General features: G+C 43.0%; 1 protein-coding gene across 1 annotated transcript in view; it reads right to left on the bottom strand.

The window, feature by feature from the left end:
- The window catches only part of LOC125405488 (uncharacterized), a 36,277-nt gene extending 19,759 nt beyond the window's left edge, over window positions 1–16,518 (bottom strand). The window contains 1 exon segment of the mRNA XM_087906182.1: window positions 16,406–16,518. Coding sequence (XP_087762308.1) covers window positions 16,406–16,432 — 27 coding nt within the window. The 5' untranslated portion in view covers window positions 16,433–16,518.
- Between the last annotated feature and the right edge of the window lie 1,444 nt (window positions 16,519–17,962).

Raw genomic sequence — 17,962 nt, 5'->3', positions numbered from 1 at the left:
CTCCCTTACCTAAATTCTGCTTTGTGACTTAATGTTTCCCAAGAACTGGTAATTCCTTATACCATCAATTCTACTGTTCTACATCACAGATTAGCAGTGAAGTGCTACTCTACACAGCAAATACTGTTTAACAGCTTCACAGAATTAACTCCGGATGGATTCTAAATCTAAATATTAAATGTTCAAGGTGCAGGACTTCTGGAAGATACTAGACAGACCAGGGCTATGTGACTTTGGCAAATCCGTGTTCCATTGCAACAATACAAGCACTAAGGGAGCCTGCATTTCACAGTGAAGTAACAGCAATGGTATTTCAAAGCACAGTCCCGTTCCCAAATCTCTGAACAGGCTCAGTAAGGATAGTGAGGTTACTCAGAGGCTGCCATCCAGCTCCGGATTTTGGAAGAACATGCAGATTCATGCATGTTCAGGCAGAACCTGCTGGGGCTTGCAGGACCAGCAGGACCTGACAGAAACAGGACGAACTCTGCATCTGGTCACTGGCTCCCACCCGGTCAGAGGAGGATGCAGCACACTGTCTCCCATGGCTCAACTAGCCGCTTCTCCCGGTCTGAGAATAGCCCCAAACTCACCACATCGTTGTTTTCCAACTTGCCCATGCTCCTTTTTCTGCTTCCTGCACTCACAGCAGAGCACACAAAACCACTGACTCAGACTTCTCTTCAAAGTCAAGCTTGAAAATGGCTGCTATCTCCGGAAGAATACTGCACAACTTCTGACTGGCAGGTCACCTGGAGGGTCTGATTGGCTAGTAAGGCCCGAGTGACAGAGCACCTCCCATAGAGTTACACTGTACTTAAAGACATAGCTCACCTGGGTGGTGATGGTGGTGGTGCATGCCTTTAATCCCAGTGTGAGGGAAGCAGAGGTAGGTGAATATCTTTGATTTCTAGACCAGCCTGGTCTACAAGAGCTAGTCACAGGAAAGGCTCCAAAGCTACAGAGAAACCCTGTCTCAAAAGACAATAGATAGATAGATAGATAGATAGATAGATAGATAGATAGATAGATCTATCGATCTACAAGACCTAGTTCCAGGATGGCTCCAAAGGTGCAGAGAAACCCTGCATTAAAAAATTAAAAATGTTTTTTAAAAAAATTAGGAAAGTAAGAAAGAAAAGAAATCTGCAAGAGCTAGTTCCAGGAAAGGGTCCAAAGCTACAGAGAAATCCTGTCTTGAAAAACAGAAAATTAAGTTATTAATTAATTAAAAATTTAAAAAAATAAAAATTTAAAGACACAGCTCAATGGTCACTGACCCTGCCTTTCACTCCAAAGACCTTTTCTAAATTAGCAGAGATGCGTTTCCATAGCATGTGCCCCTGACTCCAATAACAAACACTCCCGTATTCCTGCTCTCCACTGGGACTTCCCATTCTTGTCCTTGACACTACAGCATACTATATACCTGTCCCACAGGTGGAAGGATGCCCAGAATATTAACAGCTAAAGGGAGATTTAAAGATACAAAAGGAGATATTTGTCTTTGTGAGACCCTCACCCTGTGGAGGCCAGCCATGGAAGTTAAGTCTGGGCAGGTCATCCAAAGGAAGTTCTTTACTTCCAACCATTATCACCTGGGACTCTGGCCATCTATAAATTTCAATAGAGTCTGGAGTCTCAATAGATTACCCTGAGACAATGCCTAACAGGCTGAGAATACCCAACCTCTCCCCAAGTATAGACCATTCAAAGGAAATTCCTAGCATTCCAAGCACTGAAGGAGGTAGGAAAAGCATGGGAATTATTTCCAAAACAATGCTTTTCCAAAACACAGGAAGCACGTGAATGTTACTAAGGGGGTCTCTACACATTTATCTAGAGTTCTGTCTATTCCTAAGCACGTTCAGTTAACAAATCCATTTCTGAACATGATGACAATGTAAAAGCGGGACATTCTCACTTCAAAGTCATGTAGAAAGATATAAATTATAAAAATAATGTAAAGAAATGATCTGGCATGTTCGTCATTGGAGCTCTCCTTTTGTGACACTTTCTAAATTTACAACCACAAGGTCTTAACTAAAAATCAGGTAAATGACACAGTGAAAGAATACTGCTTTGGAACCAGTGTGAACTGTCAGTCTTGATGTTTGAGCTAAAAGATATCTGTACAGATGCCACAATTCTTGCAGATACAAAAGACAAAGAACATGAATACAAAAAGAACTTCAAGGAAAGGTCACTTACCAGCACTGTGTACTCTGCTGTTAGATGGATGATTATGATGAACTCTTAATAGAGTTAATACCTCAGAATAAAGCTACTTTCACCAATGAGCAGACTGCCTTGGTAGAAGACCACAACTATTTCCATGCAAGATCAGAAAGAATTCATTTTAACTAACAATGGCTGCTGTCTCAGGACTGTGACATCATTGTAGAGAATTCTATTTTTTCCTTTCTCTAACTTTAAAAAAATCAATAGTTTTATGGGTGTTTTGAAAGCATGTGTCTGTGCACAGTACTTACAGTGGTCAGAAAATGGAGCATGTGATCAAACTGGACACTGTGAATGTGGCTGACAATGAAGGCTGACTGAGAAGCCGAGGACGATGGCACTGGGTTTTGATTCTAGTGCATGTACTGACTCTGTGGGAGCCTGGTTTGTTTGGAGGCTCACCTATATAGACCAGGATGGAGGGGCGAGGTTCTTGGACTTCCAATGGGGTGGGGAGCCCTGACTGCTCTTAGGACTAGAGAAGGAGGGTGAGGTGGAGAGGGGGAGGGAAAAGGGAGGCGGGGAGGAGGTAGACATTTTTAATAAATAAATAAATATATAAGTAAAAAAATAATACTAAATATTGTTTATGAAAAAAAGAAGGTAGGAGATACCTGGGATTGGAGTTACAGCAAATGGTTAGCTACCATGTAGGTTCTGGGAATGGAACCTTGGGATCTGTAACCACACCCAGTGCTCTTAATTACTGAGCCATCTCTCTAGGCCCTCTTTTTATTTAAAACTTATTCCCATAATTGTGTGGGAGGTCCTTCTGACTCTATGTGGATTTTATTGGTTAATGAATAAAGAAAACTGGCTTGGTCAATAGCATGGGAGGAAGAAGGCAGAGTTAGGGGAAGCCATGGAGCTGCCAGAGACAGACACTGGTTGGCATCTAGCTGGCAAGCTACAGTCATGTGGTGATACACAGATTAATAGAAATGGGTTAAATTAGTATGTCAGAGTTAGCTAATAAGAATCTTGAGCTAATGGGCCAAGCAGTTATTTAATTAATACGGTTTTATCTGTGATTATTTTGGGTCCACAGAGAAATCCTGTCTACAGCACCAGCACGGTCTGGAACCACGAGTCTCGGCGGAGGGTGTCCAGGTTGAATGAAATCCACAGAGCACGAGGTTGAGGTGGAACGGCTGCTTCTTTATTGTTCTGCTGGGGCTAGCTTTTATACCATGGCACCAAATGGGGAGGGGGCTGCGAAGGGACTGTCACCTGACCGAAGGAGGGACTCTCACCTGACCCCAGTAGGGGTCAAGGACTGATCATGTGCATTCAACCTTCACCTGTCCCCAGTAGGGACTGTCACCTTACCCCAGCAGGGATCAAGGAATAATCACGTGCACTCAAACTTCCTCATCCAACTCCAGGAGCAGAGGGAATTTATGATTCTTTGCAGATAAGCACCTCGAAAGGGGGCAGGGAAATATAACTCGGGGTAGCAATTCCCACACCTGTCTAGGAAAACAAAAAATTCATTAATTAACTAATTAAATAAAAATTTCAAAAATGAAAGTTAAAGACACAGCTCAATGGTTCCTGACCCTGCCTTTCATTCCAAAGACCTTTTCTAGATTACCAGAGTTGCGTTTCCATAGCATGTTCCCCTGGCTCCAATAGCAGACCCTGCTAACTTCCTGCTCTCCACAGGCACTTCCCAGTCTTCTCCTTGACACTACAATATAGTATGTCCCTGTCCCACAGGTGGAAGGATGCCCAGAATATTAACAGCTAAAGGAAGATTTAAAGAAACAAAAGGAGGTATTTTTTATTGAGAGACCCTCACCCTGTTGGAGCCAGTCATGAAAGCTAAGTCTGGGCATGTCATCCAAAGGAAAATCTTTACTTCCAACCATTATCACTTGGGACTCTAGCCATCAATAAATTTAAATGGAGTCTGGAGTCTTAATAGTTTACTTTGAGACAATGCCTGGCTGGTGGAGATTACCTAACCCCTACCCAAGAACAGACCATTCAAAAGAAATTCCTAGCATTCTACCACTATAGATAGACACACCTACCAGCACTTCATCAGGACACCCTAGACAAATGTCAGCCAATCAAGGTTCCTGAACCTCAGAAACCTCCCTCACTATAGTGATCCGTCTTTTTCAGAGATGAGCCACACCCACTCCCTCCGCCACCCCCTGAGCCAGGTCTTCCTTCCTGCTTGCAGCCTTAGTCTCTCTCTTTTTTTCCTTCTCCCTCTGGAAGAGGTAGCTTCTGTTTCTCCCCACTTTCCTCCTTCCACTGCTTCTGTCTCCCCCTTCTCTCTCATCTCTTCTCTCTCTCTGCTCTTCTCCCCTTTTCTCTTCCCCTCCATAATCCACCTAATAAATATTTAACCTCACTCTGCATGGTGTGCCTATCCATCTGTCTTTCACCTGCCACCACCATATAGCTCTCCACCGGGGACCAGCCTCCTTCAGAGACCTGTGGCATGGTCTCGGTGCAGTCCCTGCTTGGGACTGGCTGCTTTCGGGACCCACTGCCCGCTGCCTGCCACCACTGGGATTCTTGCAGCAATTTTTAATAATCCATTACACTCACCCCCACCTTTACTACTATAAAAACCCTATTCTAATTGAGCTCCGAACTCTCCAGTTATTCTAGTACCTTGGACATGTGGAGAGACTGAGTTTGCAAACTTGATTGAAATAAAGGCTCTTTGCTTTTACATATGGGACTCAGTCTCCTTTGTTGGCTTTTTGGGGGGACCCACGGATGTGGGCATAACACACCCCTCATTCTCAAAGGGATGAGAAAGATTTTCCTAGCAAACTGTTTTAAAATTAGAAACTAGCTTCACATTCCAGGAAAGACAGTGGCCTTCCCCTAAAGATAGTTGCCTTCTTCCTCCCATTGGGAAAATTCCAAAGCACAAGGACACCCAGCCACCTGGCTGGTGGAGACTGATAAAGATGGCCTGATTTAGGACCTGGGTAGCCTTGCTTTGAAAGCAAAGAACAAGCTGACAAATCAGGATGGGAGAGGGAGCAAAGATCTTCCACCCATGCCAAACCCTGGTGATGGCTTAAGGGCTAGCTTGTAGTCTGTACCTTTAAAAAAGCAAACCCAACAGAGAGACTCTGAACTCCTCTCTACCTTGCTGTGATGGTGTGTTGGAGACAGTTCTGAACTAGTTTTTATTACAATAATTATAAACCTTGCTTATTGCAGTCTGGGTTTCTCTGGTTTCTGGTGGTCTCTCTGCGGGTCGTAATTTGGGCACAACAGGTGTGTGACAGCATACTGAGGGCAAATGAACTGAAGGTAACTTTTACCTGGTTGTTACAGGGACTTCAGATAACCAGGAAAGAAAAGCAAGAACTAGATCACAGATTAAGAAAAGATAATAAGTCTTTCTCCCACCAGAAAGCTGCATGATAGCTCCAGTTTTTGGAGTTTCATTCCTGAAATTCAGAACAAACGGTTGGCAAATGGATAATAATAAAGAGTAATCTTCAGGGAAAGTTGAATACTTAGAGAATAATGAGACCAGGAGAAAAGTGTTTATGAGCAATAATGCCATCACATCTTCCTCAATGGGCAGGTGAAAAAACCCACAACAGCATTATTCCAAGTTGTCTACATGAATAGGACTGGTAAAATGAATCGCTTCATATATATAGAAAGTGGAATTATTAGACTGTCTTACAATTTGTAGTTCAGGTAATCTAAATATAACTGCTTAACAATAGAAATTTAAGGAGTCTAGTAATCTATTCCTCTCTTCCTCTCTCTCTCTTTCTCTCTCTCTTTTTCTCTCTCTCTCTAACTTTCTCTCTCTCTCTCTTCTTCTTCTTCTTCTGTTGCTCCTTTACCCAAAGACTGATCTCCCCTTCTTTTTTTCATGTTCCCTTTACCCTAATAAAAAAATCCCTTCATGTGAGCTCTCCTTTTGTGACACTTCTTAAATTTACAACAACAAGATCTTAGCTAAAAATCAGGTAAATACACAGTGAAAGAAGATTGCTTGGAAGCCTATGTGACCTGTAAATGTTGATGTGTGATCTAAAAGATAACTGTATCAATGCCACAATTCCCACAGATGCAAAATATAGAGAACATAAATACAAAACAATTCAAGGAAAAATCACTTAGCAGCACTGTGTACTCTGCTATTAGACGGACGGTTATGATGAACTCTATTAACCTCAGCATAAAGCTGCTTTCACCAATGAGCAGGCTGCCTTGGCAGAAGACCACAACTGTTTCCAGGCAAAATCAGAAAGAGTTCATTTTAACTAACCCTGGCTGCTGTCTCAGGACTCTGACATCACTGTAGAGAAGTCTATTCTTTCCTTTCTCTAACTTTAAAAAATCAATAGTTGTATGGGTGTTTTGCCAGCATGTGTCTATACACAATACTTACAGAGGCCAGAAGAAGGCAGAAGATGCCTGGGATTGGAGTTACAGCAAATGGTTAGCTACCATATAGGTTCTGAGAATGGAACCTTGGGATCTGTAACCACACCCAGTGCTCTTAATTACTGAGCCATCTCTCTAGGCCCCCTTTTTATTTAAAACTTATTTCCATAATGGTGTGGTTCTAATGAGAGGCAGAAAGGGAGTGGAACTGGATAGCAGGGTGTAAGGAGGGACGGGAGGAGTAGAGAATGGAAACCATTAATCAGGTTATATATGTGAAAGCAAACATCCTATTGCCAGTAACAGAAATAAATGAAATGCATCTCCTATGACGTTATCATTATTATCTGTCCATGGCCTCCAGATGATAGGTAGATCAATACCTATCAATCACCATGCACAAAAGTCAGGTCCAAATGGATTAAAGACATCAACATAAATCCGTCCACTTTGAACCTGATAGAAGAGAAAGTGGGAAGTAGTCTACAAGATATAGGCACAGGAGGCCTCTTCCTAAGTAGGACCCCAGCAGCACAGACAATAAGAGAAACAATGAATAAATGGGATCTACTGAAACTGAGAAGCTTCTGTAAAGCAAAGGACACTGTCAGTAAGACAAAAAGGCTACCTTCTGACTGGGAGAAAATCTTCACCAACCCCTCATCAGACAAAGGTCTGATCTCCAAAATATACAAAGAACTCAAGAAACTAGACACTAAAACTCTAATTAACCCAATTAAAAAATGGGGTACTGAACTGAACAGAGAATTCACAACAGATGAACTTCGAATGGCCAGAAGACACTTAAGGTCATGCTCAACCTCCTTAGTGATCAGGGAAATGCAAATCAAAACCACTTTGAGATACCGTCTTACACCTGTCAGAATAGCTAAAGTCAAAAACACCAATGATAGCCTATGCTGGAGAGGATGTGGGGTGAGGGGAACACTCATCCATTGTTGGTGGGAATGCAAACTTGTGCAGCCACTGTGGAAATCAGTGTGGTGGTTTCTCAGGAAACTGGGAGTCAACCTCCCTCAGGACCCAGCAATTCCACTCTTGGGAATATACCCTAGAGATTCCCGAACATACTACAAAAGCGTTTGTTCAACTATGTTCATAGCAGCGCTATTTGTAATAGCCAGAACCTGGAAACAGCCTAGGTGCCCCTCAGTAGAAGAATGGTTAAAAAAGGTGTGGAACTTATACACATTAGAGTTTTACTCAGCGGTCAAAAACAATGACATCTTGAATTTTGCATGCAAATGGATGGAAATAGAAAACGCTTTACTGAGTGAGGTAAGCCAGACCCAAAAAGAGGAACACGGTATGTATTCACTCATAAGTGGATTCTAACCATAATTAAAGGTTTTGAGCCTATTATTCGTGATCCTAGAGAAGCTAAATAAGAAGACGAACCTGATGAAGATTATTTAGCTATCTGCCGGGAGGTAGGAAATAGTCAAGAGTCCCAGGTAACCTCGGGTGCATGGGGGGGGGGGGGGTGGGAGGGGTGTTGGAAGGGGAGAGGGTTAGGGAGGAGGGAGTAGGGGAGGAATGGAGAAAGCTTGGTTGACCGGGATGGGAGGGAGGAAGGAAGGTTGAATATGGGATCAGGGAAGAATATATTTCAACTAAGGGAGTCATTTTAGGGTTTACAGGAGACTTGATTATATATGGGATCCCAGGTCCAAGGAGAGATCCCCAGATTGTTCTCTGGACAGAGGAGAGGGTGCCTGAATCGGCCTTGGCCCATAACCATACTGATGAATATTTTGCTTATGACCATAGATCCTTCACCTGGCGATGGATGGCGATACAGACGGAGAGCCACATTGGAGCACCAGACTCAGCCCCCAACGTCCAAATGAGGAGCAGAAGGAGGAAGAAAATGAAAAAAGGAAATAATGTCTGCGAGGGATGCTATCACCCACTGATACAAGGGGACGGATCTAATGAGAGTTTACCAAGGCCAGCTGGACTGCGACTGAACAAGGACGTGATCCAACCAGTTTCTCTGAATGTGGCCGGATTCTCTGATTGTGGCTGGCCTGGAGTCTTTCTGAAAAGCCATCGGCAATGACACTGGGACATGTTTCCTCTGCATATACTGGATTTTGGGGATCCAGTCTGCTTGGATACTCACCTTCCTGGACCTGGAGGGAGGGGGGAGGAACTTGAACTTCCCACAGGGCAGGAAACCTTGACTGCCTTTAGGGACTAAGAGGGAGGAGGAGAGGGAGGGGGGGAGTAGGAGGGTGTTGGGAAGAGGGGCGTAAATGGAAACTTTTATAATTTAATAAAATTACAAAAAAAAATCAGAAAACAAGTTACATCTTTCCAACACACAATGGTACATAATACCATTCACACTCCAAAGTAGAGAAATGGAGACATAGTGAGAGAGCACACCAAGTACAACTCCCATCATTTCTCTCGGGGTATACAGTCATGTTAGGCAGGACCACAAAATTTTATCCAGATCTTCTAGTTTGCTTGAACTACTGTAACTTATAGTAATTAGGTTTCATAATAAGTTCAATTTTTATACCGATTCTTGAAGGCATGGTCTGTGGTATGTCACTATGAAAGACTCCCCGCTCGGCGTCTTCCCTCGGGAGAGACCCCCATGTCCAAAGATCAGTCGAAAGCACGCAGCCGGATGCAAAATGCAAGAGGTTTATTTGGGGTACACAGGCACCTGTGGGCGACAAGGTCTCTCGGAGAACTTTGCGCGCCTGCAGGTTGGGGGTGAGGGGTTTTTGTAGGAGAGCAAAAAGCGAGGTTTACAGAAGCAAGAAGCAGGGTGGTGAATTTTTAACCTAGATAACAATGAGGGGACTTCTCAGCGGTTTATTGTTCCTCTCATCCTGCCTTCCCCTTTCCTGGCTGGCGACCAGATGTCTGATAGCATAGCCCCTGATTCGTGATGAGCCCCGCTTTCTACGTGACTCAGGCCTCGCAATCTTCTCTTTCTTTGTTTCTATGGCCAGTTCATAAATTCCCTGTTTTGCAGCCAGATAAGGCTGTCCTTGCTCTAACCTCAGGTAGGTATCTTTGCTCAGCGGAGGCCTTTTATGGAGCTTGTTATTTGTTCAGCATTCCAGGAGGTCCTGAGCTAAGTTTGTTATTTGCTCATCCTTTCCAAGAACGGTATGACTGTGGTTAAAGCGAATTGGGGTCCTTCAACTACTCATTGCTAATGTCAACTACTGTCACAGCAGAAAACCTTCACCCTCTTCCTTGCCCATCCCTTTTTCTTTTGTGACTATGCTTGCTTTACAGTTGGTCAGTGAACTAAATTCTTACATCAGTCCTACTTCACTTATAAATTCACAATAAAATATGGAGAGTTTGGAGGATACTCTTTCACTAATCTATTTCTCCTTCCCACAGTGCAGTCAAGGTCCAGCTTGGAAGAAGTTGCAGGACTATCTTTCCAGCACTGGGTAGCAGAGGCAGGATTAGGTGTTCAAAGCCATTCTCAATTGCATACTGTGAGGGAAGCCTAAGCTGCAGGAGACATTGATATACACCAGCTATTCTCAATCTTCCTAATGTTGTGAGCCTTTAAAACAGTTCCTCCTGATGTGTTGAACCCCAGTATAAAATGATTTTTCACTCCTTCTTTAAAACTATATTTTTGCTATTGTTATGAATTATAAAATAAACATTTGTGCTTTCTGATGGTCTTATGCCAGTCCTGTGATAGAGTCATCTACCCCCAAAGGGAGTTGTGACCACCAAGATTAAGAAACCCTACTCTAAACTGATATAAACAGCACTTAAGAAAAAATGGAATGAAATTCTTAAACTAGGAAACATTGAAAAATATAGCAGTAATGCATTTAAAGAAAATGAATGTTAAAAATGATTCCAATAATTGATGCTTTAAAATGAAAAAAAATGAGAACACTTATCTATACTAAATTTGAAATGGAGAAGCCCTTCCCTCTTAGGCAGAATGCCATTAATAAGAGACTGTATGACTTTGTTCCCTGTAAACTGTTAGCTACTGAGTGATGTAATATGACTGTGTTACAGTCAATTGCCTGTTTCTCAAACCTTTCAGCTGACTTAACTATGTCAACTAAGATTGTACATATCTGCACAAGAGAGTTCTCTAATGGGAAACTGAATACTTAGTAGTTCAAGCTATCATCCCTAAACTGTACACCCACCAACTCTGTCTGTCTTCATTCCCATGGAAGGAATTAATACAAGCAGGGAAATTACAAAGAAAGTCACTCACCATGCCCCAGCAGTCCTTCTTTGTAATGGAGATCCCTGCAACTCACTGTCTTCAACTGTGACCTAGCTATTATCTAGTCTCTTTCCCCCGGCAGTGGACACAGAACAATGTTCTCCCTCTCTAGTCTGAAGGGAGAAGCCATGATCCACACACAAATCCTTTCCCTGTTCTGCAGTGGACAGTTTCCTGCTCTGCAATGGACAGTCATCCACTGTGTGACTCCAAAACAATTTTAGAACTGTGTGGTGCTGCAGACATGCAATCCAAGGTTTACAGTGTTTAGTCAAGAGAAGAAGGACAATGCCTTGTGGGGCTACAGACAGGGTTCAAGCACACTGTAGTCAAAAAAGGAGACCTTGACTCAAAATCACTTTTCAAAAAGACTGGAAATTAATTGTAGAATTAATATACCTTTATCACAAAACAGGACTTAATTTTGATTGTGACCCTGTAATGGCCCCTTGAGCAGCATTTAGAAGCCAGTTCTTTAATGGCGGAATGGGCATTTGTGCAGGTTGTAAATCAGGCTTGTCTCTTTTGTTATGGGAATGTGGCTGGTTAATCCCGGGGGGGGGCAAATTTTATGTTTTATCATACTAATCTCTCACAGGCAATGTTAGAATCCCATTTCCTTTGGGGTATTTGGGATGCAGTTCTTCCTTACCTAAATTTTCCTTTGTGACTTAATGTTTCCCAAGAACTGGTAATTCCTTATACCATCAATTCTACTCTTCTACATCACAGATTAGCAGTGGAGTGCTACTCTATACAGGCAATACTGTTTACAAGTGCCACAGAATTAACTCCAGATGGATCCTAAACCTAAATATTAAATGTTCAAGGTGCAGAAGTTCTGGAAGATACTAGACAGACCAGGGCAATGTGACTTTGGTAAATCTGTGTTCCATTGCAACAGTGCAAACACTAAGGGAGCCCGCATTTTGCAGTGAAATCAACAGCAACGGTATTTCTTTTTTTTTTTGTATGACTTAAGTAAGGTTTATTGTTACCTTTATTGCCTATAATCTAGATGATGCAACTTTATTGTGCCTTTGCAAACAGGATACTTCTCTTAAAAAACTGATCAAAAATTTCCATACTTATAGCTCTATATGATAGATTATAGTGCAACACCTTTCATAATTATAGAAACACTATAGAACCCAGGAGCATGGGGTAAGCCAAAGAAATACAATCCTGATCCATCTCAGCATGATCATCTGATGAGTTCTTAGTGTGGGTTAGAAAACATGGTGAAGTACATGCTCGCTATGGTCATGAATGAAACGGCCAACGGGGATTGCTTTCTAGCTTTCAGGGTGATGGGGAATCTGCACACATGCACACTCATTCGCACTCCTGTATCCTTCTGCTTCCCTCCCATCCCAGGATATTCACTCCAGCCTCTTCCCAAAAGAAATATTCAGGCACTAAATCCTAGAGAAGCCCACACCTGCCTAGCTGGGAGTAGCTTAAGTTGGCTACTAGAAAGTGTAGGGATCCACCCGTACCACGGAGCAAAGCACATGCTATGAGTCTAGCTGCTTTTTCCTCTTTGGAAATAAATGAAGCGTATGCCTGCTACAGCTTAAAAACGCCTTAAAAAATTTCTCTTACTACACCTTGAAGTAAAATCAACAGTGGAAAATTCGCCCTAAAACTAACTGCCTCATCTGCTACTGAAACACATTTGCCACTCTGTTTTCGATATCTACTCAACTGTAATTCAGAATGGAAAGTCAGTGAAGCTTGTACCTGCTTATGGTGAACACTGCAGTACCACATATAACCTGTCAGCTACAAGCTTATGAAATACCAAGCTTTGTATGTGATCCTTGCTACATATTCCCTCTCTGTGTTCCCCAAGACCACAGTACTCTATTGTAAGATAATGAACAGACAATTCAATGGTGAAATGTATTTTACCATACACATCCTAGAGATGAACCTTACAAGCCACACTCCATACCTTCCCAGAAGATAACTTGAGTCGGCGGAAAGAGAACAGCATTGTTGTCAGTCTACTTAATGAGAGGTTGGGCTGGGAAACCAGAGGGCTTGTTTAGTCTACCAGCAGCTGGAGTTGTGCAGATAATCCAAGAGCTCTTGGCTTTTGACATTGTCCTAAAGGCTGCCATCTCTGAGGTAGAAACAATACACAGCATAAAAATAAGGAATCTGAGCTGCAGTCTGTGGGACTGGCTATTGGAGAGAACAACTGGGGGATCCCCATCCCTACAGGACTTGGTGTGGGATTAATGTCTCCCTACACATTAGCTGCTGTGGAAAAAGTAAAACAAAAAATTTACTTCCATTCTTATTTTCAATTAAATGTTCACACAATCACAAAACACATACTCTCTGAATATGAGGTGGCTCTTTTTCTTCAATTTTTTAAAAATAAAGAGGCACCAATACCCGTTCATCTATGTATTAAAAGTCTCTATAATCATCTCTGAACAGAAATGGCATCTGTGATGATCACTTAAAGGAGAAGAGGAAATGACAACTTCAGCCACTGCGGAGAAGCTCTGGCTACACCAGAATCTAAACATTTGCTAGTACAGATTTTTTGGTTCAGCAGAGTCCCATGGCGGCCTTGGTCCACTACTGGGAAAGGAAATGGCTCTCAAAGAAGCTCCAGCTGTTTCCAATGCCTGTTAGCCATGTGACTGGCAATCGTTGCCTCTAGCATAACCTCCTATAATAAGAGGCTGAAAGAGACAGATGGCATCCTCCTGCATGCTAGCATGAGCATGGCATCAGGGATGGCATGGTCTTCCACCACTGTGAAGGAGGTTCTACAGTAGAAAGGTCCTAATACTGTACTTCAGCATCTTTGGTCAAGGTCTGGACTCTTCAAATCCACCTCTGCTGCAGTCAGTCTCTCACAGATTAAAAGTTCACACAGGTAAAGAAGAGCCTAGAACCTAATTTTCACGGTAAAATGTCAGATCAAGTTTCTATTCTTGGCCCTTGAGCACTGGTGCTATAAGACCTTACTGAGGAAGCTGTAAGACCAAACACTTGCTAAACTCATTCTTTAAAGTTTCATGAGCTTCACAAGGAAACTGCCAATATGACTCACAGCACCAGGAGGACCAGGCAGAGCCTATGTCCTTAAAATGGCCTGAGCCAACTAGTTGAAGGGTCTTGCTTCCAAAAAGGATTTGCCACCAGCCTCAAGAACATGTCTGTATCACACAAACTTTATGTGAAGTCTAAATGTCATATAGATGTTTGAAGTTGGAAGGTAAGAATAAGTTAGGAGGGGAAAAAACCCTAAAAACTAAATTTGACTTAGGAATAACAGTTATTAAAAAAAAAAGCCTGACACTCTAGAATTTAATTCAAAGGAAAACTCATCTATAGTAAACGAGTTTACACTCTCAACAGGATACTGCCTGGCACTATGCCTTTTCTCCTGCAGTTCAGAGGCATCTCTGTTCCCCTTTCACTGCTTCATGGGATATGGGGACTCTACAGAGCATCACACAATGAAGTAGTCATGTGAACAAAGCGTGCACTCTGAGCTGTGCCAATCACGATCCCGGCCAACCAACATAGCACACAGGAGCCATCAACATGAAACTGACCATATGGTCATTCCACAGGGCTTTTATGAGTATTATTCTTTCCCTTCACAAGCAAATGCCAGCTCTTCCAGGTAAACATTCCAGTAAACCACCCAGGCTAGTACACCACTGTGAATGCCAGCAATTTCTAACTTAGCCCCAAAGCTGTTATCCCCGTTCCCTTAAACCGAGTCCATCTGTAGTTTAAAACAGGAAGAGTGACGTTTCTCTTTGCTTCTGTGTTTACAACTTCTTCATTTTCTCATGAAAGTACTCCTATGTTGATGTTCAGATCTATGTCAGATGAAAGAAAGTTGTAGATTATTTGGTGACTTTCACTCTTCTCAAGGTGAAGTATTTTATGGGTTTAAGTCAGAATTATGTCCACAGAAGTCTTTGCCATGTAATTCTTCATAAGGAGAATAACTCTCCCGCAAGGCTCTATGTGGGGAGTGCATTAAATGAAGACACCTCACAAAAGAAAAGACATTATCTGTAGACATCTGATTACTATACAGGTCCACAGTCAACTCAAGAAGATGCTGCAGGGTAGAGGCGTGAACAATATCTAATCCAACACAGAACAACGTGGTCACAGCACAGAAGGTGCTAGTGTCTACCCTTAATGACCTGAAGTGATGAATCTGGCAACTGCATTTAGAACTGGAACATGCTTTTTCCCTTCCACATACACAATGTTTGATGCCGGTGCACATATTTATAGCCACATGCACAACACTGTGTGTCTGTGAGGAACAACTAATGTGATACCCAGCCAAGACTTGAAGGCAGATTTCAAAGGACTGGGTGCTAAGACCGAGAGAGCAAGTATCAACTTAGTAACATCCTTACTTCAGAATTCCATTTATTAAATATACTTTTTAAAAAGCACCTCTTGGTAATAATAGCAAAGAACCAGGAATATCCCTTTCATTCTCACATCTGCTGGCTAAACTCATGATGGGATTTTAAACAGGAAGCCTGCTGGGTTACAGACAGAACTCAAATGCAAGCATGCTGATTTTGAAGCAAGAGCTGGAGTAGAGAAAAACATCAAAAAGCAACACAAATCTGGAATTGATCACAGCTTTCTTCCTTAAGCCAAAAGAAAGACAAAACAAAAGAGCAAATTCGTTGTATAACCACAATTCAATTTGTCAAACTCCTATGAAGAATTTTCATTTAATTATGTATATATAACAAGAAAAAAAGTTCTTCCACAAACACGCTCAAGCCGTGATCGCACAGCTGCCCCTAGCCTGAGAACGCGTGCAACACCTTCTCCAGCTCGTCCTCCACCGTCACGCACTGATGCATGCTGGAGACCGCGGCGCCCGGCTCCCAGGTGCTCGGTGGTCCGCAGCGATTCGGCCCGGGCCCCACCAAGGCCGCGTCCTGTTCCTCGTCCCCCAAGGCTGCGGTAAGGCTGGCGCGCATAGCCTGTGCCCGCCATCCCTGTGGCGCCTCGGCCAAGGCGCTTGCGCTCTCTCGCCCGCCCCACCTGGCGCCGAGTTCCGCCCTGTGCGTCCTGGCTGGACGCCTACCGCTGCCCCTAGCAGCGCCGCCGATTGTTTTCACCAGAACCTGCTGAAGACCTGGTTCTCGTGGGATGCACCAAGAGCCTCGGCCTGGGAGGGGGTCGAGCTTCCCTCAGAAGCCAGCAATGGTATTTCAAAGCACAGTCCCATTTCCAAATCTCTGAACAGGCACAGTAAGGATAGTTAAGTTACTCAGCCGCTACCAGCCAGCTCGGGAATTTCAAAGAACATTCAGAATCATGCATGTTCACGCAGCCCCTGCTAGGGCATGCTGGACCTGCGGGACCAGGCAGAAACAGGACGAATTCTGCATTTGGTCACCAGCTCCCACCTGGCCAGAGGAGGATGCAGCACACTGTCTCCCATGGCTCAACTTGCCGCTTCTCCCGGTCTGAGAATAGCCCCAAACTCACCACATCGTGGTTTTCCAACTTTCCCATGCTCCTTGCTCAGCTTCCTGCACTCAAAGCAGAGCACACAAGACCACTGCTGCTGACTTCCCTTCAAAGTCAAGCTTGAAAATGGCTGCCACAGCAGGAAGAATCCTGCACAACTTCTGGCTGGCAGGTCACCTGGAGGGTCTGATTGGCTAGTGAGGCCTGAGTGACAAGAGCACCTCCCATAGAGTACTTAAAAGCATAGCTTAGGTGGGTGGTGATGGTGGTGGTGCATGCCTTTAATCCCAGCACATGGAAAGCAGAGGTAGGTGAATCTCTTTGTTATCTAGACCAGCCTAGTCTACAAGAGCTAGTCACAGGAAAGGCTCCAAAGCTACAGAGAAATCCTGTCTCGAAAAACAGAAAATTAAGTAATTAATTAATTAAAAATTTAAAAAACAAAAAATTAAAGACACAGCTCAATGGTTACTGATCCTGACTTTCATCCCAAAGACCTTTTCTAGATTAGCAGAGATGAGTTTCCATAGCATGTGCCCCTGGCTCCAATAGCAGACCCTGCTATCTTCCTGCTCTCCACAGGCACTTCCCAGTCTTCTCCTTGACACTACAGCATACTATGTCCCTGTCCCACAGGTGGAAGGATGCCCAGAATATTAACAGCTAAAGGGAGATTTAAAGATACAAAAGGAGATATTTGTTATTGTGAGACCCTCACCCTGTGGGGGCCAGCCATGTAAGCTAAGTCTGGGCAGGTCATCCTAAAAAAGTTTTTTACTTTCACCCATTATCGCCTGGGACTCTGGATATCAATAAATTTAAATGGAGTCTCAATAGATTACCCTGAGACAATGCCTGGCAGGCTGAGATTACCAAACCCCTACCCTAGAGTAGACTATTCAAAGGAAATTCCTAGCATTCCAAGCACTCTAGATAGAAACACCTACCACCACTTCCCCAGGACACCCCCAAGACAAATGTCAGCCAATCAGGAGTCCTGAACCTCAGACATCCCTCACTATAATGATCTGTCTCTTTAAGAGACAAGCCACACACACTCCCTCAAATGATCCAGATTAAATACAAGTCTTTAATTTCAAAAGCTTTAAAAAATCCTTCATTGGTATACCCATTGGTTTTAGTTAATTCCAGATGTACTAAATTTGAATTCCAAGATTAGCCATCACAACAGTCAAGACAAAGAAATGAGAAAAATTGTTATCTGCAGGAGGTAGGGAAAGCATGGGAATTATTTCCAAAACAATGCTTTTCCAAAACAAGGGAAGCTTGTGGATTTTACTAAGGGATTCTCTACACATTTATGTAGAGTTCTGTCTATTCCTAAGCAGGATCAGTTAACAAATCCATTTCTGAACATGATGACAATGTAAAAGCGGGACATTCTCACTTCAAAGTCATGCAGAAACGTATAAATTATAAAAATAATATAAAGAAATGCCTCTGCCATGTTCGTCATGGGAGCTCTCCTTCTTTTGTGACACTTTTTAAATTTACAACAACAAGGTCTTAACTGACAATCAGGTAAATGACACAGTGAAAGAATACTGCTTGGAG

This window comes from Myodes glareolus, chromosome 1 (genome assembly GCF_982192425.1).
Source record: "Myodes glareolus chromosome 1, mMyoGla1.1, whole genome shotgun sequence".
Lineage (NCBI taxonomy): Eukaryota > Metazoa > Chordata > Mammalia > Rodentia > Cricetidae > Myodes > Myodes glareolus.
Note: the sequence above shows the minus strand (reverse complement) of the source record. Positions and strands in the feature narration are given on the sequence as shown.